This window comes from Apis mellifera, linkage group LG3, assembly GCF_003254395.2.
Source record: "Apis mellifera strain DH4 linkage group LG3, Amel_HAv3.1, whole genome shotgun sequence".
NCBI classification, from domain to species: domain Eukaryota; kingdom Metazoa; phylum Arthropoda; class Insecta; order Hymenoptera; family Apidae; genus Apis; species Apis mellifera.
Genome location: NC_037640.1, coordinates 11,759,410 through 11,785,145, shown reverse-complemented (window position 1 = coordinate 11,785,145; position 25,736 = coordinate 11,759,410). Strand labels below are relative to the sequence as shown.

The 25,736-nt window shown below is 22.5% G+C and overlaps 3 protein-coding genes across 6 annotated transcripts in view; all 3 read left to right on the top strand.

Moving 5' to 3' along the window:
* Window positions 1–603: 603 nt before the first annotated feature.
* LOC100578464 lies at window positions 604–2,768 on the top strand. Of its 2 annotated transcripts, none has more exons than XM_026439435.1 (2): window positions 604–1,098; window positions 2,577–2,768. In XM_026439435.1, exons 1-2 carry the CDS (start codon window positions 820–822, stop codon window positions 2,703–2,705), a joined length of 408 nt encoding a protein of 135 aa, XP_026295220.1. In that variant the 5' UTR covers window positions 604–819; the 3' UTR covers window positions 2,706–2,768. The 2 variants fall into 2 exon arrangements, 1 of the variants encoding a protein (XP_026295220.1); XR_003304258.1 differs by having other exon boundaries at window positions 607–2,514.
* Window positions 2,769–4,006: 1,238 nt separating this feature from the next.
* On the top strand, window positions 4,007–13,467 carry Csd (complementary sex determiner). Its single transcript, XM_026439432.1, has 9 exons — window positions 4,007–4,434; window positions 4,607–4,980; window positions 5,274–5,458; window positions 8,527–8,637; window positions 8,754–8,838; window positions 12,708–12,851; window positions 12,930–13,170; window positions 13,233–13,371; window positions 13,438–13,467. Exons 2-9 carry the CDS (start codon window positions 4,667–4,669, stop codon window positions 13,458–13,460), a joined length of 1,242 nt encoding a protein of 413 aa, XP_026295217.1. The 5' UTR covers window positions 4,007–4,434; window positions 4,607–4,666; the 3' UTR covers window positions 13,461–13,467.
* Window positions 13,468–15,354: 1,887 nt separating this feature from the next.
* The window catches only part of LOC408733 (protein pinocchio), a 62,317-nt gene continuing 51,935 nt past the window's right edge, over window positions 15,355–25,736 (top strand). For 2 of the 3 annotated variants that reach the window (XM_016911077.2, XM_026439434.1), the window contains exons 1-2: window positions 15,355–15,446; window positions 17,742–17,917. In XM_016911077.2, the coding sequence (XP_016766566.1) occupies window positions 15,370–15,446; window positions 17,742–17,917 (253 nt within the window). In that variant the 5' untranslated portion in view covers window positions 15,355–15,369. The remainder of the gene's footprint in view (window positions 15,447–17,741; window positions 17,918–25,736) is intronic. The other variant, XM_016911078.2, reaches the window with a different exon arrangement.

Genomic DNA, 25,736 nt, shown 5'->3' with positions numbered 1-25,736 from the left:
ATAATAATAATGTTAATAATAATAATTATAAATAAAAATTATTAGAAGGGACATAAGTAATATTAATTAAATTTTAAATTAACTTTATATAATTATAAAATAATTTTAAAATAACTTTATATAAATAACTGTTCATATACGAGAAAATCGCTAGCAAAGCAAAGAAGCAAAAATATTTACCCACTATTTGATATTTTTACGTCGTATGTAATATTTTTCTAATTGAATAAAATAGTATATGTAATAGTAATTGAATTACAAAAAAAAATTAATATTATGTATATATGTATATAGAATATTGCAAAAAAATAAGCATAAATTAAGCATTATATATTACTATTAACTTTTAAATTTAATATACAATATAATTAAATGTATCTAGAACTAGAATCTGTATCAATTAATTCTCGTACTTTTTTAAATTCTGCATAATGGAATAAAATGATAAATATATAATAACATAACTTTAAAATTTTATATATTTGTTTAATATGTTCATTTTCTTAAATGATTTAATAAATTTTTATAATTTTATAATTTAATTTTTATTTAATTTTTATATAATTTATATAATTTTTATAATTTTTATATAATTAAATTTATTAATATAATTTATTATTGAGAGAAAGAAGTTCCAATAAAAATAAAGAATATAAAAAAAAGGATAGGCAAGAACAAAATAAAAAAACATCTCAGGACTCAATAGAATCAAGATATGAAACGAAATACATGAAACATGTAATATATTGTATTTGTTAAAAATTAAATTTTAATAAAAATATTTTAAAAAAATTTTTTAAAAATATTACTACAGATCATATGAAAAATCCTAATAACAAAACACTAGGAGAAAGATCTCAAGATAAAGAAAGATCTCCAGATAAAGAAAGATGTCAAGATAAAGAAAGATCAGAAGATAGAGAAAAATCTGAAGATAAAAGAAGATCTGGAGATATAGAAAGATCTGCAGATAGAGAAAGATCTAGAGAACAAGGAGTAATATTATCTCTATCAAATAGTTATAGATCGCTGCAATATTATAATATTAATTATAGCGAGCAAATATATATTCCAGTTTCTGTTCCTGTTTATTATGGAGTGAGTATTTATATCTCAATTATAAAAGAAAATTTCTCAACAATATTAAATTGCATTATTAAAACGTCCCACGGAATCCAAGAATTATTGAACCTAGAATACAGTATATCCAAAGATCAAGATTCAACACTCCAATTTCCTGCTCGAGGATCTATTCCTTCAACAATTTATATATTCCGCAATGTAAATCCTAATATGTTATGAATTTGAATTTATATTGATGCACATAATATTAGTAATGCTGTATTATATAACGAAAAATCTTAAGATAAAGGAAAATGTGGAGATAGAGGAAGATTTACAGCTAGAGAAAGATCTGCAAATATGAAAAGTCCTATAACAAAACATTAGGAGAAAGATCTGGAGATAAAGAAAAATCTCGAGATAAAGAAAGATCTTCAGATAAAGAAAAATCTGAAGATAAAGAAAAATCTGAAGATAGAGGAAGATCTGCAGCTAGAGGAAGATCTGCAAATATGATGAAAAATCCTAAAACAAAACATTAGAAGAAAGATCTGGAGATAAAGAAAAATCTCAAAATAAACAAAGATCTCCAGATAAAGAAAAATCTGAAGATAGAGGAAGATCTGGAGATAGAGAAAGATCTAGAGAACAAGGAATAATATTATCTCTATCAAATAGTTGTAGATCGCTGCAATATTGTAATATTAATTATAGGGAGCAAATATAAGTTCCAGTTTCTGTTCCTATTTATTATGGAATGAATATTTATATCTCAATTATAAAAGAAAATTTCTTAAAAACATTAAATGTCATTATTAGAACATCACACCGAATCCAAAAATTATTGGACCTAGAATATAGTATATCCAAAGGTCAAGATCAACACTTCAATATTTCGTGTTCGAGGATCTATTCCTCCAACAATTTATATATTCCGTAATGTAAATCCTAGTATGTTATAAATTTAAATTTATATTGATGCACATAGTATTAGTAATGCTGTATTCTGTAACGAAAAATCTCAAGATAAAGGAAAATCTGGAGATAGAGGAAGATCTATAGCTAGAGAAAAATCTGCAAATATGGAAAGTCCTATAACAAAACACTAGGAGAAAGATCTAGAGATAAAGAAAAATCTCGAGATAAAGAAAGATCTTCAGATAAAGAAAAATCTGAAGATAGAGGAAGATCTAGAGATAGAGAAAGATCTGCAGCTAGAGAAAGATCTGCAAATATGAAAAATCCTATGACAAAACACTAGGAGAAAAATCTGGAGGTAAAGAAAAATCTCGAGATAAAGAAAGATCTCCAGATAAAGAAAAATCTGAAGATAGAGAAAGATCTAGAGAACAAGGAGTAATATTATCTCTATCAAATAGTTGTAGATCACTGCAATATTATAATATTAATTATAGCGAGCAAATATATATTCCAGTTCCTGTTCCTTATAGAGTGAGTATTTATATCTCAATTATAAAAGAAAATTTCTTAAAAATATTTAATTTCATTATTAGAACGTCCCACCAAATCCAAAAATTATTGGACTTAGAATACAGTATATCCCAAGATCAAGATTCAACACTCTAATATTTCCTGTTCGAAGATCTATTCCTCCGACCATTTATAGATTTCGCCATCTATAATCCTAATATGTTATGAATTTATATTGATGCAAAAGAATAAACATTTTTTAAATCACAAAAAAATAAAATGTTGTGTTACTGTATTGTAATTGTAATTTAATAAAGAGAAATAGCAATAGTACCGTGAATGTACTCACATTTCTTAATGCCAAATATATCAGTAAAATAGTACGCATTGAAGGATATTATGAACAATATTAGTATTTGATAACTCGAAATGCGGATCATCGATATTAAAGGACGTTTTTTTCGAATTCTGTCATAGTATTTTCCATAGTTAACAAACAAAAACTTTGACATATTTCGAATTCGCAAAAAAAAAAAAAAAAAATATAAACAATTCTTTGGGTGATCGAATGTTCAAATTCGGCACTGAATTTGATTAGTTCATCTATTATAAAGTCTTATTTGACTGCTGTCATCATGTTATTAGTAATTGTAGTAATTATTAGTATATAATTTTTATCCAACGAATTTAAAATAATTCTAAAATTCTAAAGAAATTTCTTAAAACGACGATTAATCCATTAATTCTAATTTAATTCTTTAAAAAATTAAGAATACTAAATTAAAAATTGAATTTATTATATAATAGAAATAATAATTGTTTCTAAAGAATGGAGAATATTTTTTTGATGTATTTGTGCATATAATTTTATCATAATAATGTTACATTGAATATCAAGACATAAATCTTGAAATTAATAGTATCATCCCTTCAAACTGAAAGTAAATAAATCTTGGCCAATTATTTTATTGTATTTTAATGATTATCCATGGTTCTAATATGGATTTATCGATTTTGTACAATTTTTTGACAAAATTTCTGTTGTTGAAAAGGAAGTAATAAATATTATTAAGAATTTCAATGTCAATTGTTAAATCGATTTTGTATAGATAGCGCATAAAAAATTATTATTAGCTCTTTTTTTATAATCAAATATTGTTTATTGTACATCAATTTTTTTTATGATTTTTAACGTATATTTAATTACTCTAAAACTTCTTTAAACTTTTATAATAACTTAGATATTGGATTAGTATAGATCACGCAATAAAATAAATATTTGATGAAGTCTCAAGAATTCTTGTAAGCAATTTTTCAATAATAAATTTGGTTTCCTTCCTATATAATTTTTTTTTATACTAAAAAAATTTTTTAATACAAATCGGATAGAATACAATTTAAATCGATTAATAATAATAATATAAAATATTAAATGTAGTAACAAACGTCTTTAATTATCCATAATGTTTATTAATACTATCTTTTTTATTGCAGTTTTAATTCATTAAAACAACATATCTGCGACTACGACCAATTGTAATAATAGTGCAATTATTCAAAGTCTTTCTCGCCATATTGCTTTCTAATTCTATTTTCATAATAGAAACTATTTTTAAATTATATCGAATCTAAAAAATAGTTTATATTTTTGCTATACCAATTACTTATGTTTATGAAAATGGATTGAATTTATTTTTTTTCCGCAATTTAAACAAAAAAAAATGATTTCGACATTTTTAATGACATTGTTTCTTGAAATTTGCAATATGTTGTTATGAAAAATTATTGAAAACAAAAAAAATCCTTTTTCCCTACTAACTTCAATTTCAACCACTATGACGCTAACTTCGCACTATGAAGTTAGCAATATAAGCAATGAAAATTGAAGAATTCTCAAAATATTCTACTAGCGTCTTCTCTAAGCACTTGGGTGATTTATACGTAAGTATATGTGTACTGTAAAAGTTTTAGAGAGTTTTTGTTATTTTATTTTATATTTTAATGTTTGTTCTCTTTTATTTATTATAATAATATGATATTTTGTTATACATCATTTGATGTAATGTACATATTTAAATCTTAGTGTACTTTTAATTTATAAAAAGATTTGCAGGTTAAATTTCATTAATATACGTATACTTGTTCGGTATTATCATAAAAATTTATCATAAAAATGAAACGAAATATATCAAATTATTCACATCACGATGAGAAATTTAAACAATTACGGAATGAAGATAATAAAATTGATCTGCGTTCAAGAACAAAAGAAGAACGATTACAACATAGACGCGAAGTGTGGTTGATACAACAAGAACGCGAACGAGAACATGAAAGATTGATGAAAAAAATGATTTTAGAATATGAATTACGACGTATTCGTGAAATAGAAAAATTAGGATCGGAAAGAAGTAAAAGTAGATCCCCAGATAGTCGTGATAGAAGTAATACATCAAACACATCTAAAACAGTTATATTATCCGATAAGTATGTATGAATAAATTAAATAATTTTTAGTTTAATTATTTATATAAAATTATTTTAAATAAAAATAGAATTTAAAAAAAAATATTTGAATATAGAAATTATATTATATTAAATATGTAATATAATTTGAAAAATTGCGAATAAGTATATAAAACAATATAATGTAAAATTTCCAGTCTAAGATATATTATTTGTATATATATCATTCGAGAAAATATAATTTATAATTTTGATATAAAGTTTATTAGAATCATAATAATTTCTTTTTTTAAATAAAAAATTTTGTACTACAGATTAGAATCTTCAGATGATATATCTTTATTTAGAGGACCAGAAGGTATTCAAATTAATGCAACAGAACTACAAAAAATTAAGCTAGAAATTCACAGAGATTTGCCAGGAAAATCAACAACAACAACTGTGGAAGTTAAACGAGATATTATCAATCCTGAAGATGTGATTCTCATAAGAAGAACGGGTAAAATGTTATTTTTTGTTTCGATTATTAACAACTTAAAAATTTATCATCATTGATAAAGAAGTAGCAAAGGTATGTATAAATTCAATATAAAAGATTAATTATTCCATCAAAGGAAGATGAAACTTTTTCAGCAGAAGTCGTCAAAAATATTTGTGAACTCAACATTGAAGATAACTTTAACTATTTTTTATCAATATCTTTTATCTTAAATGTTCTTAAGTTTTATTTTAAAAGTATTTTTACTTGTTCTTTTTAAATTTTTCTGCAAATTGGATTTAAGTTTGCATAAAAAATATTATTAGCATAAAAATAATGTTATGTTTTTAATATATTGCTTTTAACAATTTTTTTTAAAATATTCTTTAAATTTAGTTAAATTTTAATTTATTTTCTGCATTCTTTTTATTGATTTAGCTTGATTTTTGGAACATTTGTATATTTAAAAATAGAAAGAATTTTTACAAGATTTGAATTTTTACTATAAAATGATTCCTTATTATAAATTCAGTTTTTTATTGTTAGAATTTAATTATTAGAAAAAAATTTAATTATTAGAAAAAAAAATTACTTCTATTATTTTGCAATTAAACATGTAGAGTTCGATATTAATACTAAAAGTAGTGCTACAACTGAAGAATAAATATTGAAGAATAAAACGTCTTGAAGATTGATTGCTATATCAAAATTATTAATAATATGATACTGAAATGAATAATTAATGAAAATATTTAATAGAAGCATTTATCTATTAAATTTTAAAACAATAAAAGTTTTTTTTTCATTTCTTTAATTGTAAAAATTTGTCAATTATATTTAAACAATTCTGAATTAAGAAAAATTTGAAGAAATTATTCAAAAAATAAAATTGTTTGCATAATTTGTATATCATATTTATGTTATTAGTCAAATATATTTAATAAGATATAATATAATAATAGTAAACATATAATTCATTGAGTGGAAGATTTTAATCATCTTAGAAGATATGATTTTAAAATTACAATTTTATTATATTTATAAAGATTCATTCTACATAGCTTTCAAAATTTATTACTTTTTAATTAAATATATAATAAAAAATAAGATCATAATTGATAAAGAAATAGCGGTATGTATAATAGAGGTATGTATAAATTCAGTATAAAAGATTAATTATTCTTCAGATGAAGATAAATTTTTCCAGCAGAAATCATCAAAAATATATGTGAACTCAACGTGGAAGATAACTTTAACAATTTTTTTAAAAATATAATTATTGAATTTATTTATTATATATATATTTATTATATATATAATTTATTTTAATAGACTTTTGTATTATTTTTTTTTCTATGATTAAATATTAATTTTAAATAATAATTTCATTTTATTAAATATAACATCGTGAAAAATCATAACATTGTTTATAAATTTCTACAGACAAGAAGATGGATTTATATGTCATATATTTTCTAATATTTAACAATTTACTCAAATATAAAAATATTTTATGAAGTTAATAACATATTCTTAATTTATCAAAGAAGAAAATTTGGAATACACACGATTAGGATTACACAGGATCAGAATATTGAAACGTGCAATATGTAAGCACAATATCTTTTATCTTAAGTGTTCTAAGAATACTTTTATTTGTTCTTTTTAAATTTTTTGGCATTTGAGTTTGCATGAAAAAAATTATGCTTTTAATATTAATAACATATATTAATATTAATAATATTAATAACATAAAAATAATGTTATGTTTTTAATATATTGCTTTTAACAATTTTTTTAAAATATGCTTTAAATTTATTTAAATTTTAATTTATTTTGCGCATTCTCTTTATTGATTTAACTTGGTTTTTGGAATATTTGTATATTTAAAAATAGAAAGAATTTTGAACAAGATTTGAATTTCTATTATAAATTAATTCCTTATTATAAATTCAATTTTTTATTATTAGAATGTAATTATTAGAAAAAGAAAAATTATTTCTATTATTTTGCATTCAAACATGTAGAATTCGACATTAATGCTAAAAATAGTGCTACAACTGAAGAATAAATATTGAAGAATAAAACATCTTGAAGATTGGTGCTATATCAAAATTATTAATAATATGATATTGAAATGAATAATTAATGAAAATATTTAAATAATAGAAGCATTTATGTCTATTAAATTTTAAAATAATAAAAAATTTTTTTTCATTTTTTTAATTGCAAAAATTTATCAATTATATTTAAACAATTCTGAATTAAGAAAAATTTAAAGAAATAAAATTTTTTGCATAACTTGTATATCATATTTATGTTATTAGTAAAATATATTTAACAAAATATAATATAATAATAATAAGCATATAATTCATCAAGTGGAAGATTTTAATCATCTTAGAAGATATGATTTTACAATTACAATTTTATTATATGAAAATTCATTCTACATAATTTTCAAAATTTATTACTTTTTAATTAAATGTTTAATAAAAAAAACAATTTTATAAAGTCATGAAAGAAAAAGATAAAGTGAAAGATACATATTTTCATGAATTTATATTTTGGGTTTATTATGGATTTATATATATTATTTTATATCTAATTTTCAAGATAATTATGTATCATATATTTTCAACTGCAAATTTGAAAAAAAGATTTTTATTAATAATATTATTAATAAATTTTATTTAATAAAAATTGAATAAATTTTAAATCTTTATATTTTTTTCAAAATATAGTACGAAGCAGTGAAAGTTCAATTAGTTGTAATTCATATTTATATATCTACATCTATATATATGTATATTTCTACATCATCATATAAAAGTAATAACATAAATGATATGAAAAATAATTATTGTTACTTTTTTCATGTTTTGTAGCTAGTTTATTTATGCAGTTTCATATATCATTTGTATATATATTTTATTATTAAAAAGATCTTATTATATTATTATAATTATCAAGAAATATTCAATTTATTTATATATCATTCTAATCTATCACAATCATCTATTATATAGTTATATTTTATGATTTTATGGTTATTTCTAAAAAAATTTTATCTAATTATTTAATTATAGGAGAAGGATCTAAGCCTATATTTGAAAGAGAAGAAATAAAAAATGTATTAACAAAAATAAATAAAATTAAAGAACATGATACAGTTTTAGTTGTAAATATTGAAAAATCAGGTATATTTTTTACTAAATAAAATATATACTAATTTATACTAAATTATATTAAATTTATACTAAAATATAAACTTTTTATCATTATAACTTAAAATTATATATAATTTTATTTTTAGGAAACGAAAGCAAAAAATATACTTCATCAAATTCTTTAAGAAATCGAATTCATGGTTTTCAACATACATCGTCTGGTTATTCCAGGTATGTAATGACAATAAAATTGATGATTTATTACCATTATACTATAATTGCATATTACTATACAATTGTTTTATTTTTTAAAAATTGGAATATAAATTGATAAATATAATATAAATTTAATAAGAATATAATTAATCTGAAAAAGACCAAGACAAAACTTATCGAATTTTTTTCACTTAGAAAATTTTTTCATTCGGAAAATTTCTGAAAAATTATTTATTGTCATTTTTAAATTCAGGATCAAAAAATCATAATTAAATATATATATACATATATCTGATTTGAATTTCTTTCTATGGTTAATATTATTATTTTTATAAAAAATTCAATAATTGAATTTTAAAATGATAATTTTTTATATAGAATAATAGTAGAATATAAATTCATGAATTTTTTAAAATTTTTATTAATTATTTTATATTTAAATTTTTATATATATATATATATATATATATATATATATATATAAAATATATTATATATATATATATGTATTTTCATGAATTCATGAATTTTTTAAAAGTTTGATTACAGATGTGAAATATATTTAAAAATGTTCTCAAATTGATTATTTGCTTTTGAATATATTCCTATAATATATAGATAATCATTTATACAAAATGTCATAAATATTGGAACATCATTGTAACTAGAAATTACTGAAATAATTTCAAGCAACATTTTCTTCTGCAAAAATTTTCATTTGTAGCTTTATTAATAAAAAATACTAATCATAGAACTCAATATTGCGTGCTGTTGATGAACAAGCAAAATAACTCGAAGAAATTGTGTTGAATACAAATATTTTTTTATTGATAAAAAATTATATTGAATTATACCATGAATAAATAAATAAATATATTGAGTTGGCAACTAAGTAATTGCGGATTTTTTTTAGAAAATCAAAGACAATTTTTTCACGGAACTAAATAACTTTATTCTGTAATGTGTTGCTCATTTTGATCAATGACTTTTTGCCATCTTTCAGGCAGCATCATAATCCCACGTTCATAAAACTTGTGGTTTTTATTAGCAAAAAACTGAATCAGATACGATTTAATATTATCATCATTATTGAAATTTTTACCATTCGAGGAGTTTTGTAAAGATCGAAACAAAAAGTAATCAGATGGTGCAATGTCAGGATTATATGGTGGATGTGGCAAAACATCCCAACCAAGCTCCAATAATTTTTGCCGAGTGACCAAAGATGTGTGTGGCCTTACATTGTCATGATGGAATACAACACTTTTTCGATTTGTCAATTCGGGCTGCTTTTCTTCAACTGCATTGTTTAATTTCGTTAGTTGTTCAATGTAGACAACGGAATTGATCGTTCGGTTGGGTGGTAAGAGTTCAAAATAGACAATTCCTTTGTAATCCCATCAAACTGATAACAAAACCTTCTTTCGATGAATACCAGCTTTTGATGTTGTTCGAGCTGCTTCACGTGGTCTGCTCCACGATCTTTTCCGCTTGATATTGTTGTAAACAACCCATTTTTCATCGTCAGTTATCAGTCGTTTTAAAAATGGATCATTTTCATTACGTTTCTTTAGCAAATCGCAGCTGTTAATGCGTTGCGTTAAATGCTTTTCTTTCAGTTCGTGAGGAACTCATGTATCGAGTTTTTGAACATAGCCAAGTTGTTTTAAGTGGTTTTCAATGCATGTATGCGATACATGAAGCTTCTCTGCAATCTCACGAGTTGTATTGTGACGATCCGAATCGATTATTGCTTTGATTAGGTCGTCATCAACTTCAACTGAAATCCGCAATTATTTAGTTGCCAACCCAATAATATACTTTTTTTGAGATATGCTGCTTGGATAGTTATTCGTATTTAATTGACGGAATATATGAGTCAATGTTATTGTCGCGGTTCGACTAAACTAAACTAGACTAAACTATCTTTCCTAATTGACCAATATTTTTTTTAATATAAATGTTAAATGTTAATAACTCGTTAACAAAGCTGTAATGAAAGTTTTTGTAAATAAAAATCTTGTTTGAAATTATCCCAGAAATTTTCAGTTTGTGGAACGCTAATATTTGAATATTGTTATTTTTCTTTGGATTCATCGAATCTCTATTTGCATTTTTTGCGTTGAATTTTTTTCTTTCTTAAATTTTTCTCTAAATTTCTAGAAATAAATTTCTTCTTCAATTTATCAAAAGAATTCCTCTTATATCAAAAGAATTTCATCTTCCTCTTAAAATGAATCTTATTTCAGCATATTTCTTTACTGAATCACTATCTTTTGTACTTAAATTCTTGTAGTTTGAATTCTTCCCAAGATAAAAATCCATCAAAACATAGAAACTTTGTGTCACGTATCCAAATATATATATATATATATATATATAGATTCGAAAATGAAGCATAAACGGAAATGATTGTTTGTTCATACATCTCTAATTTTCATATTTACAATATTCAAATTATTTACTAAGGCAAATCTATCCTCCGTTTTCGCTGTTCAAATATTCTAGGATTATTGTTAATAATAGAAGACAGTGATATTGCTCTTCGAAACAAGCGATTCTTTTATTTACTATTACACATCATTGAGTTTCCACTTTCTCTATTTTTTTCTTCTTTTTCTAGAATTATCTGATGTTTCTCTTCCTATGGATTATTTCAAAGATGATGTTCTATGAATTATTCCTCAATGATGAAAATCAATCATCAACTCTACAAAAAGAGATCCTTCTTCCAAGTAAATTGGTACCAGTGGACATTTCTTTTTCTTTTTAAAAAAAGAATCCTCCAACATATCATTTCTGATACCAATATTGCATCCATTATCACTCGTTTCTTCTTCATAGTAACTTTATTTATAAATAATATCAATTTAATATCAGTTTGAATTTATTTTTTTTCAATGGAACTCGTCTATAAAATACAATAATCTTTAGGAAAAGAGAGGACATTTGCTCTTCGTGACCGATATTAAATTCTTGCTTTATCGATATATTTAATTTCGATGACAACTGATGTTGTCATCTTCTATGCCATGATTCATTTTGGTCATGATGTTCCATATTGTACTGTTATGCTTATAATAATATTTTTCATATATTTTTGATAAAAATAACAATATGCAATATTTATTCCAAATTTTAAAATATAGATTTATAAAATCTTTGATATTTCGATATTTTTTGCTAAATAAGGACTAATATAAATTTTTTATTATTTTATTAATAACTTTAATAGAATTTATTATTAAATTCTATTAATATAAATAATATAAAAAAAAAAGCATTTTTTTCATTTCATATTGATATATAATATAAAATTTTTAGTTATACTTTTTATTCAGATAATAATAATGTTAATAATAATAATTATAAATAAAAATTACTAGAAGGAATGTAAGTAACATTAATTAAATTTTAAATTAACTTTTATATTATGTAGAATATATACATAAAAAATTTTTGTTTGTTTATATAAATAATTGTTCATAAAAGAGAAAAATATTTATGCACTATTTAATATTTTTATATTGATGTCATATGTAATATTTTCCTAATAAAACAAATTAATATTATGTATATATGTATATAGAATATTGCATAAAAAAATAGATATAAATTAAGCATTATATTTTATTATTATTAACTTTTAAATTTAATATAATAATATAATTGAATATATCTAAAAACTTATCAATTCTTGTACTTTTTTAAATTTTCCACAATGGAATAGAAATGATAAATATATGATAACATAATTACTTAAAATTTTACGTATTTATTTAATATGTTCATTTTCTTAAATGATTTAATAAAAATTTTTATATTTTATTAATTATATAATTTAATTTATATAATTAAATTTATTAATATAATTTATTATTCAGGGAAAGAAGTTGCAGCAGAGATAGAAATAGAGAATATAGAGAAAAGAACAGACGATATGAAAAATTACACAATGAAAAAGAAAAACTTTTAGAAGAAAGAACAAGTCGTAACCGTTATTCCCGTTCAAGAGAACGAGAACAAAAGTATGAAACGAAATATATGAAAAATATGATCTATCATATTTGTTAAAAATTGAATTTTAATTAAATATTTTATTACAGCTCGTATAAAAATGAAAGAGAATATCAAAAATATCGAGAAACATCGAAAGAACGATCTCGAGATAGAACGGAACGAGAGAGATGTAAAGAACCTAAAATAATTTCATCTTTATCGAACAATTACAAATATAGCAATTATAATAATTATAATAATAATTATAATACTAATTATAAAAAATTACAATATTACAATATTATTAATATTGAACAAATTCCTGTTCCTGTTCCTATTTATTGTGGGGTAAGTATTTATATCTCAATTATAAAAGAAAATTTTTTAATAATATTAAATTTCATTATTAGAATTTTCCACCAAGACCAATGGGACCTTGGATTTCAATACAAGAACAAGTACCAAGATTTAGGTATATTGGTCCACCAACACCATTTCCACGATTCATTCCTCCAAATGCGTATAGATTTCGTCCACCTTTAAATCCTAGTATGTTATGGATTTATATTGATGCACATAGTTTTAAATGCTGTATTAATTTTTCGTTTTTTTTAGGATTTGGACCTACGCATCAATGAAAAATATGAAAATTTTATATAATAAAAAATTAATGATGCGAACATATTGAATAATGAAATATGAGATGACATTTCACAAAAAATAGAAATGTAAAATCTGTCACAGTATATATCGAGATTGGACAATTAATGGTTCGAGAGTCAAATAACTTGTACAACTTTTCCTTTGTTCAAAAGAATTGTAAAAAAATGACTCCTTACCTTTAAAGAATTTGGAGAACACAGCATCTCTGCATCATTAATAGATTATGTAATATACTTTTTAATTATTTCGCTATTCACAATTATATTTTATATGTTTTTGTTTCATTAATTATGCATGCTATATATTATATCATTAATAACATATATATATAACATATAATATATGTCTGATATATGTCTAATATATGTTATTGATAATTTAAGATAATATCAATATATAAGATAAAAAGATTCTAATTTTTTTAATTGTATTATAAAAACGTATTGTTTTATCTATTGTGGAAATACTAAAAAATTTAGTGTTCAGTGTATTATAATTTTAGTTTTAAAATTTTAATTTTTAAAACTGTGTAAATTCTTAATCCTTTGCACTCCGAGTCTGTTTCGAACCAGGAACCCAGACTCGAACTCACGCGTTCAGTGCGTTCGGTGCGTTCGTTGCCGGAGAGTCACTGTTGGAGTTATTGCATTATCTTAAGTGGTGACCGAGAGTCACCTTTGGACTGCAAAGGATTAATAATATTATTTAAGATTAGTAAGATTATAAGTTATTATAATTTTTTATTTTTTAAGTATGATATAGTTAAGATACATTGATCAAGATTTCTTTCTTTTTTTGCTAATCATTCATTCGTATATCTTTATAAATTTTTATGGTTTAATTATTTTATGATTTTACTATATTATAGAATATATGTGTAATTATTTTAAAATATAAAATTTAAAATGAATCTATCTTATTTCATTTTTTAAATTTTGATCATTATCTTTAATATATCTATTTTAAATTATAGTTTTCAAAATCATTAACTCGTGATCATTAATAATTAATAATAAGATATTTTATACTATTTTATATTTAATATATTTTTATGTAAAATATTTTTCACATTTGCATGTGAATATATTATATATAAGTAAAGTATTTCTTTAAAATTTTGTATTAAATTAATATTTTTTTTAAGTTTTGTTTAATATATAATAAATCTTTAATAGATCATTGATATAAGCTAATTATTTTTAGAAATATGTGTGAACTATTATATATATATATCAATTATTAATAAAGTTGTGAAATCTATCATCTATTAGCCATCTTTTAGGTGCTAAAAATATCTCATTAAATATTTCTAAATCTTTCTAAAAATATTCAAGTTAATGATCAGTTCAATATTTATTACACTTCTATATACTTATATTGCTTGTTCTATTACTTCTCTCACCTTGTCTTCTGTATTTGTTTTATTTGCGACACTGTACAGATGGCGCTGATTGCCGAAATTTTAATTTATTTCTATCTTTTTCCTCCTTTATGCACCTTATCTATATTTTCTTTTGACACGTGCCTGAAGAAACATATATTAAATAGTTTCATAAACACATTTTTATTATAAAATTATAATTTTAATCTTTAATATAAAAAATGTTAATATTATTATAATAGATATTATATTTTCGATTTCATAATGAATCTGTAAAATATACTTCATATATATCTGCAAGATATTGTGTAACAGAATATTTGTCTTACCTTTCATAATTTTATATTAAGATTTAATTTCATTTCCAATTAATAACAATTGCAATTCTATTCTAAATCAAATTATTAATGTTAAAAATCACATTAAAATGATAGTTGATTCTTGTGCTGGATTGAATTAAAAATGCATTGAATGTTGCATTTTTTCTATACCTCGTTTGCGATATGGCAAATTTTTCGCGCGATAGTGAGGTAAATTGTCAGTCGACAAGCAACCATCGGTACGTGCGTATTATAAAAACGTATTGTTTTATCTATTGTGGAAATATTAAAAAATTCAGTGTTAATAAATAGTGAAATTTTAAAAAAATTAACAGATTAATTTTTTAAAAAATTAAAATAAAATATTACAAATATTTTAATATTACAAAGATTTATAAATTATATAATTTATTAAATATTTCGCATATATATTTCAGTCTTATATAAATTTTCTTTATGCGAAAATAGTTTTATGTATCAATTATAAATTAGTTTCATAAATTAATTATCCATGATTTTAATTTTTAAATTGTTAATTGATAAAGTTTTATAATAAAATAAAACTTTTATTAATAATATTAATTAATATTTAAAAAATATTTTTTAATGAAATTTATAAAGATTTACTCATTATCTTTATTAATTTCATTGATTTTTTAAATAAATATTCGTAATTAATACTTAAGATAATTTAAACAGTATTTATTCAGAAAAAATCTTAAGAAGTTTTGATACGTGTATTTAGTTAGTATGTATATATATATATATATATATATATATATAATATAAAAAGTAGATTGTTGTATTGTCATTTTTATTTTATCTTCGAATCTATCAATATTATCAATTACAATTTTTATATGGATAAATATACATTGTAAATATACATATGTATACGTATGTGTATTATTATTGCAGATTGTTTTTTCTATTTTTTTTTCTTTTTCTTTGATATTTTTTTTTACCCTAAATTTTTCTTTTTTATTCCTTTTTCTATCCTTATATTTTTATTTATTATTTTTTTTCGTTCCACAAAATTCTTGAAATTCATGAAATTTAAATTGATTTATATTTTTAAATTGATCAATTATAATTATTTTTTATCAAATATATAAATTAGTGAACAATAAATCAATCTGTAAATTTTTGTATTTATATCATAAATATTTTCAAAGGTATTATATATTTAGTTACTTTTATTGTTCTATTTTTTTTATTTGTTTATTTAAACTGATATCAATTAAGAAGAAATTAATTTAATTTCATTTATCTTATTGATTATTATTATATGGAAAAAGATAATTATTCGAAATAGAGAATCTTCACCGATTTCAATGATTTTTAGATATATTACAGAAACATTTTGAACAATTTTTTACTTTGCATATCACTGCAGCTTAGTTTTAGAAATATTTGCAAAAAAGATTGCTATTATTACATAGAATTTCTTTTATGTGTATGTATCTTTGATTGCGTGTGTGTAAACATGCGATCCTCTGTAAACACATGACGGCAGCAGGCGCAACTAAGACGTTATAACGGGTGAACTAACCAAAAATCTAGTTGCTCGTATATTATGATGAGCTTAAAATATTTCAAATCCAACGTCGAGTTTGGACATTCGATCGCCCAAAGAATTATTTTATATTTTATTTTTTTCTTCGAATCGTGAAATGTATCAAATTCAACATCAAATTGAAGATATTTTAAGTTGAATATAATCTAGGAGCAAGATTTTTAATCGATCTATTCTTTATACATTTTGGATTTCATAATGTTTACAGTGGTGATCACAAATATTTCTATATAAAAAAAATTATATAGAAATAAGAATAGCAATATTTTTTTTTGTAAATATCTCAAAAACTAAAACAACAATGCAAAGAATAATATATAGAGAGAGAAGAAACAAACAAAGAATAATAATATGCAAAGAAAAAAATTGTTAAAAATCTTATTTTCTAGATACGTATCCAAAAATCATGAAAATCGATAAGAATAATAATATTAATATAATAATTGCAACAAATTTATTCTATTGATCAATACATTGCAAATTCTTCTGCATTATAAATATAAATCAAACTGAATTGATCGATTTATATTATGAACGATGTAATACATTAATATTTTAATGGTATTTAATGATATTTTATTTAAAAGAATAATCGTTAATAATTTAAAACTATCGACTTTCTCTATAATATATGATGCATATAGTATAGTATGTGTATATACATTCATTAGAGCGTGAGATATTTCAACGAAATATGACTTTGAAATATTTAGAACATGGAAGATACTTTATGATTTATGTGATGATTCAAACAAATTTTCATAATTTAATAAATTTTGCGGACAGTTTATAAACAATGCCATTTATCGACGAATAAGACTCGATAAACTTATCTAAAATTTATTCTGAATAAATTTGTTTGATTGAATTTGATATTTCATCCCAAATAAAAATTGTCAATATTTACTTACCATACAAATTATACATTTTTAATATTTCGTTTGAATTCGTGTATATTTTGATTCCCTTTCTATCACAGATTCGATGTTAATTTTTGTTTGGTGACTATGGAGAGTAGTAATATGACAGAATTCGAAGAAAACGTGTCCTTCGATATCGATGACCCGGACTTTGCACCATCGAAAAATACTACTATTACTCATAATATTCTTCGAGGCATGCAATTCACTGATATTACATTTGGTGTTAATAAATGTGAGTACATTCACGCTACTTATTGCTACTTATTATTTATTATCTTTATTATTTGTATTAAATTATTGTACAATACAATAATATAAACTACAATGTTTTTATTCTTTTAATAGATTTATTTTGTGATGATTTTATTTCAACTGCTATTTAAAATTATTTTTATTTAAAAAGTTCATAAACAAACTCATGTTGTTTTAAACTGTTAATTAAGTAACATTGATTAATAAATAAGACTACCAATTACAATTGATCGTAAAGCTATAAGTTACACATAAAATTTGAAACGATTTTCATGGCCAAGGAAGAAATGAATCATCACATTTTTCGTTCGTTAAGTCAATTTACAAATACATATATATGTACACGTAACATATAATATTACTTGTATATGAATATAATATATTTTTGAGAATTTGTTATTATAATTATTAAAAATTATTATTATTATTTTTATTATAATTTTTCTATTGATTTTATCTATTTTAATATTTCAATTACTTTCGTAATATTTTATGTATAAAATTTTGTATCAATTACTAAAATAATTTTTAAATTTATAATCAATTAAATAATAATTAAGAAGAATTAATAACATTAAGTTGTTAAAATTATCAAAGGATTAAATCTTTCTTAGCATATATTTTATTTTAATTATATCAATTAAAAATTAATTCATAATTTATTAATTCAAAAATTGACATATTTAGATAAATATTTAAATTAAAATCGAATCATAGAATGCATTATCATTTGTGTATATATTCATGTAAATATATATATATATATATATATATATACATACAAAAAAACATAGTTATCTTAATTCGTATCGACCTATTATTATATTAGGGAGCAAAGTATGCATAGTTGTGTGACGGAAACTCGAAGAAAATTGGATCCACGTGGATATCAGTTTTCTTCCTGAGAAATCAACCTCGAGTCGGTGTGCCGTCATATGAACAAACGATTTCTTCAATCAATGTCTGGCGCGTGCAGTAATCGCTTAGATAACGATATTCCTTTGTTCAACTAGCGGATAAGATTCCGTTCCATCAAGAAATGACAGTAACCTGTTGCACAGTAATAACACTCAGATATGTCATTAATTTTCTTTTTCTTTTGTTCCTTCTATTCTATTCTATTTTATTTTTAAATGTTTAAAACTTTATTTCACGGAATATTATAAAACTCTTGGATCCTATATTTTTTGATAGTACTCAACTCAGTATATTATTCTTTCTATTTGAATATTATTTCATATTTAAGTCAAAATATACGATATATTTTTAAATTGAATTAAATGTTTTGTTTATATTTTAATAATTTTATTAAATTTTTTCATAAAATTAGGAATATTAATTAAATATTTGCTATTTGTTTTATATATTTTTATTATCTACCATTCATATAGTAGCGTTCTTCATTATCAACGATTTTATTTCTGTACAAATTATTACTAATAGATGGAGTTAAAAATCCATATTTATAAAATAAAATAATTTTTTTCTGATAATAATTTATTCTGATAAAAATTTTATTTATTTTTATAATATTATTAGCATTAATATTTATACTAAATTTATAATTTAGTTTATTTTATTTCAATAAGTACTATTAAAATGCTCAAATGTACTTTAAATATTAATTTTAATCATCTTCTTAATTTTGTTTATTGCTAAATCTAACAACAAAATCTAACAATTTTAAAATTTTCTGCGATTGAAGTCATAAGTTTATCAAGACCCCCTGTGTACAGTAACATAATTTTTAAACTCTTTTACGATAATGACTTTTTTTTATTATAAATTATTCGCAATTTCTACTTATCAATAACGATAAAAATTGACATTATATATGCAAAATTACATTCTCTCTTTCTAAATGTCATAAGCCCATTTGGATATATTTGATTTATTATAGTTTTAATTTTTTTTTAGATTAAATACAATCTATATTAATGATGAAAATATTCAAATGATTACTTCACTTTACATTATTATAAAATGAAATACAAACGATATATTTTAAATTAAATTTAAAATATTTATTATCTTAATACTTTTAAAAATTAATATTATTAAAATAATTTTTTAATTTTTTAGAAATTTAAAAAACCTTATTTTATTGCAGTTGATACAATATGAAATATGATTTTATTAAGATATTTAATATTCTTTTTTACAAATATATTAGATCGAATAGAATCGATACGCTTTTATTTCTTGCATTATTAAATTATCATTTATATTAGATTCGTTTTACAATCTTCTAAACAAAGATTTACATTTTTTATTTTTTTTTTTTTTTTGAAGATAAAAATAATCTTTTAATCTTCATTTTATTTAATTTAATTTGAATTTTATTCAGCAATTTTTTAAATAAAATTAAATAGAATAGGTGTTATTATATTCTATTGTTATACTTATCTCTTATATTGTAGGAAAGTAAATAGATTTTTTTAACACCTTTATAGGTGCTGATTAAAAAATATTTTAATTACAAGAGATAAAGTCGAATATTTAGAATATCACACACATTATTAATATTAGAAATCGTTACGACGCAATTCGTTCGAATTCCATTTAACGTATACACGACAATGTAACTACATTTGCGTTGCATTTTAAATCAATAATGGATCAATAATGATCCTTGTTTGTCACTCCATCGTTGGACAATCATTCGATCATTTAATCGAGCAAAATAATATTCAAAATGATATTCATGTCTTATTTGAACGAATTGCTTCAAATGATAATTAAATTCAATTTTAATTAACAAATATAAATATCATTTATATTATCATTTAGATCATAGATTGAAAGTAGTTATCAAAAATCTATAATTTTAATTAACTTTAAATTGAAAGATGTTATAAATATTCTGTTTGATTTTTTCAAATAATGCTTATAAAAATTTATAAATTAAAATAAATCAATATTTATGATGAAATTAATATATTCCTTACATATATAAAAATATCATTTTTGTTAATTCTACTTTCAATTTTTTTATCACGAATCTTATTGATTTATGATCTTTAATCATCGTACTCTGACCAAAATCCTTCTCTGCGACAAATCATAAAAATTCGAATATAAAATGTCCAAAAGACATAACCTTTATCCTGTAATTTATACTTATTCAAATTTTAATTGGTAAAAACCTCTAGCAAAAAAATTCCTAATAAGATCGAATGATTCCAAGAAATATCAAACCTCTTTTTTCTTTCTTTCTAAACAAGATTTTCAAGTACAACTTGACTTCGTTTCACGCAGTTACATGGAAAACAACATCCGGGTAACGAGTTTTAGATGCACAATCGATCTGTTCCTTCGAAGTTGAACGATACCAGAGACGCCTATCCTTCAGGGCCGTGATTATTTTTAGGGAACTCTCGAGTTCGAATAGGAAATTCGCCTTGGTCGGCAACATATTATATTACACATCGGCATGGATTAAGAAACATGCAAAATTGCCAATAATTATATTTAGTTCTCGTTATCTGATTACAAGTTAACAATGCAGATGCAATATTAGTCTGAGGATTTGCTAAATTCATTCAGTCATAATGCGGTATTATGATGCGTAACAAAAATTCAGTTCAGTGAACTATACTTCGTGTCATCTTTGACGTCAATACGATTATTTATGATAATTTATTTGATCGAAAATAGTTAATCGAATAGTTAATTTCGATCGAGGAAAGTGAAAATTGAAAGAGGAAAAAAGAGAGAATGATATTTTAAGGAAACGAATGAATAGAAAACCTAACCTACAAATAGAGTCGATTCGACTTTTAATTTTTATTTTTCTTTTTTTCTGATCAAAAGAATCGATGACAATTTTTTAAAAATAATAAACTTCATACAATTCAATTATCTGGAATAAAGATAATGTAAAATATTTAACAAAAATATAAATCTTTGAAACAGTTGAACTTCAGTATAGTCTCGTCTCGTTACAGCCTAATTAATTTGGCAAACTGAAAATAAACCGATGTTTTGTCTATATATAACCGCGACAATTATTTGATTGCTAAATATAAATTTAATTTATTAGGATGTTATTAATGTTTGCATATGGAAGCACGAGATTCTGCTTTAAATAAATACACATATGTTTTATATTTTTAAACGAATAATATAAATCTTTATATAGATTTAATTATACACTTTGGTTACTAATAAAATTAGAAAAAAGAGAATATTTTTGTATCATTTACCATGTAAAATACTATGAAATTCGATAGCTGTAGAACTATTTTTATATTGTATTTTATTAGATTTTCAAGACAAAACAATATATAAATAGTTTAGGATTATATAATAACAAAATATTGTAAATTTGAATTTCTGGCAGTGAATATTAATTGTCTTTAATGGTCTTTGAAAATGTTTCATATTTTATTATATCAAATTACTATATTTCTAAATATAATCTTGTTCAAAATTTTTTTTTTTTAATAAATTTTAAAATGAATACTTATTTATGATCAATTAATAAAAGTTAACATAATGAATTTTAATTATAAAATAAATTTAATAATCATTCTACAAAAAGAAAATTATTATCTATTGTATTAATGAAGATGATACATTTGAACAATTTTTTTTGGATTTCAAAAATTGATTTATCTAAATGAATTTATTTAAGAAGTAGAACATATATACATGAATGTATATATAACACTATTTAGAGTTCTATATTTATACTATTTAGATTATGACCCTTAACAAAAATAAGGTTAAATATATTTTCCTTCTTTCAAGGAAATGGTCTATTTCTATGATTGTTAATTTTAATTTAATAAAAAGAGAAAAAAATCATGAAATATAAATAATAAAAAAACAATTAATTATTTAAAGTTAAGGAAATATATTACAATGAAAAAAAATCAAAAATATAAGAGCAAAATTAAATTTCTAAAAATTTCTATATTTCTGAATGAAATAAAAGTTATATTCCAAAATATATTCTCTTTTTGTTATTAATATTGTAATATTAATATTAAAATTACATGACGTAAATTGTAATAATCTACGTCAATATATTCATGAATAAATGAAAATAAATAGCATTGAAAATAAAAATTAACAAATTTTATTTAAAACTATAATTTTTGAAAATCTGTATTTCAATCTTATAATATATAATATATTGAAAGTAGAAAAAAGTAAAAAAATAAATCTCTGTTTAAAAGATTGGAATAGAAATCTAATATTTTTATTTTCATTATTTTCATATTTCACGAAATACTTCACGATGAAATGATGAAACGTTTAAGCACTTGAAAATTTTAATTTTAATATGCATGCATTTCTTTGATACGTTCAATATTTATCAAATTTATTATTAAATTTTTATTATTTTATTTTATTATTACTATTTAATAAATTAAGTTTTCTTTGTACATTTAAATTAAAATTCTTTTAATCGATCTTTTTTTTTGAAAAATACTTTTTATCAATGGAAACAAATTAATCTTTAGATTTCCATTTAGATATCACAAAACAGATTATCATACGACTTTCTTTTATATTCGATTATAACTTCTTTCTCCTTGACATTATTCATATTTGTATCTTCCTTTGTTATTTTTTTCCTAAATCAAATTCTTTTCTTTGGCCGATTAATTGCGGTTGCACAGTGTATCAGTTCAATGTAGTTCCGTTTAGATAGTGTCACAAATGGAAATATAGAAATATTCCAACGGATAGCTCGAGGCAACGATAAAACAATAATATTCACATGATTCCATAGTCCAGGCAAATTTTTATTCTTTGTAGTATATCGTACGATATTGGAAGTATGCAAATGCGTATCGAAATATAAGATAAACATTTACACATGTATTCATTTCCGATCCAAGTTCATTGAATTTCCTTTTTTAAAATTTCACGAAGAAAACTCATTATAAACGTTCAATTATAGAGGACTTATTTTATAGACTTAACCTATTATTGAAACACGCTCGAAGTGCATTTCGAAGATACGATAAATTCTTAACGGAAAAAAAAAAATCGTTTAATCCGAATGTATATACTGTTTAATTAGAACGGCGAAAACCTTTTAATTGCACTGAATTGCGGCAATATTTCGATCTAATTGCCACGGGTCGAGAGAATTTAATATGAAATCGCATTACTTTCGAGGCGATCGTGAAAGGAGGATACGATACGTTTCTATCGAGATTATACATATAGCATACAGAGCCATCTGGTTGCTCAGGCTAGGCTGTTCGATTCGTGAAACTCCGATGGCGAGACGTAGCGCGGAGATGAGGCCGCGTGATCGCAACGTGTTCGTCAAATAATCGACCGGGCTTACACGTGATTCTTACACGATTCTTCTTGGTTTCTTTCTTCTTGCAGCGATAATTATGTATGTAACTAATTATGTATAACGGGGGAGAATCGTGCGGGCAATGTATTCTATCTATATGAAAATTAAATATTCCCTTTGTTAAAAGTTTACAAATGTGAATCCAGAAATTAAATAAGGTTAATTATTCGAATTCGATCGAATATAATTGTTTGATTTCTTTTAAAATTTCGCAATTTACATATTATTGTATTGTATATGTTGTAAAAATGAAATAAACAATTACAATTAATTTTTTATCAGTTCACAATTTTAATCGATTCTCAACATGTATGCTTTTTTTTTTTTGTAAATTTAAAAAAAAAATGTATTAATGTTTAATTTTTTTTTTAAGTATTCCAAGGATAAACGAGTTTCTAATGCGAAGCATGTGAACATCTTTTAAACATCGATCTAATAATTATTTATAACTAAACGTCGCGACACATCACCTTAGAATTTCATTACGTTGAATTATGCGGCCATCGTATATTTTATTTTAATGTATACGGTAATTATTTAGCGTTAACCAGAGAAAGTCGATTTGCATATCCACAGAAATTTTTAGGTTCAAACAATGTCGGGACAGAATGGTACGTTCCAGATGGTACGATCTGTTTTCACAGTAATATCAATAGTTGTATATCTATACCATCGAAAAACATTTAAAATTCGTAAAAATTTTTAATTCCTTGCTCGTTTGAGATCTCAGTGTTTCCTAATCAGTATATATATAATCAGTATACTTAATCAGTATATATATAATCAGTATATATAATCAGTATACTTATAATCAAATAATAATTTGCAATCCCTTTTTTGAAATCCCAAACATTTTTAATAAAATAAACATAATGCTTTTATTTCTATATAATTAAATTTTCATCGTGAAATATTTTATATAAATAATTATATAAAAATAAAAATAATTGTGACCATTCTTTGATATTACTACACTCTTGAAAAATTATTTTCAGATATTTGTTTTCAGACACTGTAATTCGGATATTAAACTTTGTGTGTCGTTCGATCTCGGCCAATTCGACGAGCTAACCTAACCAAGTCCAGTCTCTCTGTAAAACTTTGAAGAAAACAGAAGGAAGTTGGAATGTTTCATTTTGCATTTGCGGTTTACCGCAATAATAGAAATTTATGCACCTGAGGGCCATTAATTTTTTTCATTCTTCCTCGAATGACTGACTTTCCTCGATAAAAAACGCATTGCAGAATCGTTGCCAAGAGAATCGATGATTTGCGCGCGCCACTTCTTTCCCTCTCTCTCTTTCCCTCTCTCTTTCTCTCTCTCTCTCTTCCCCTTCTCCCTCTCCCTTTCCCCGAATGCTAGTATACACATTTATCTGGCCGTTGCTCATCGAAATTCTCCGTTTTTGTCATTTTTACAAATCGAACGAGTTATCGGACCCATGGTTAACCCGTGTCATGTGTTCATTGGCCA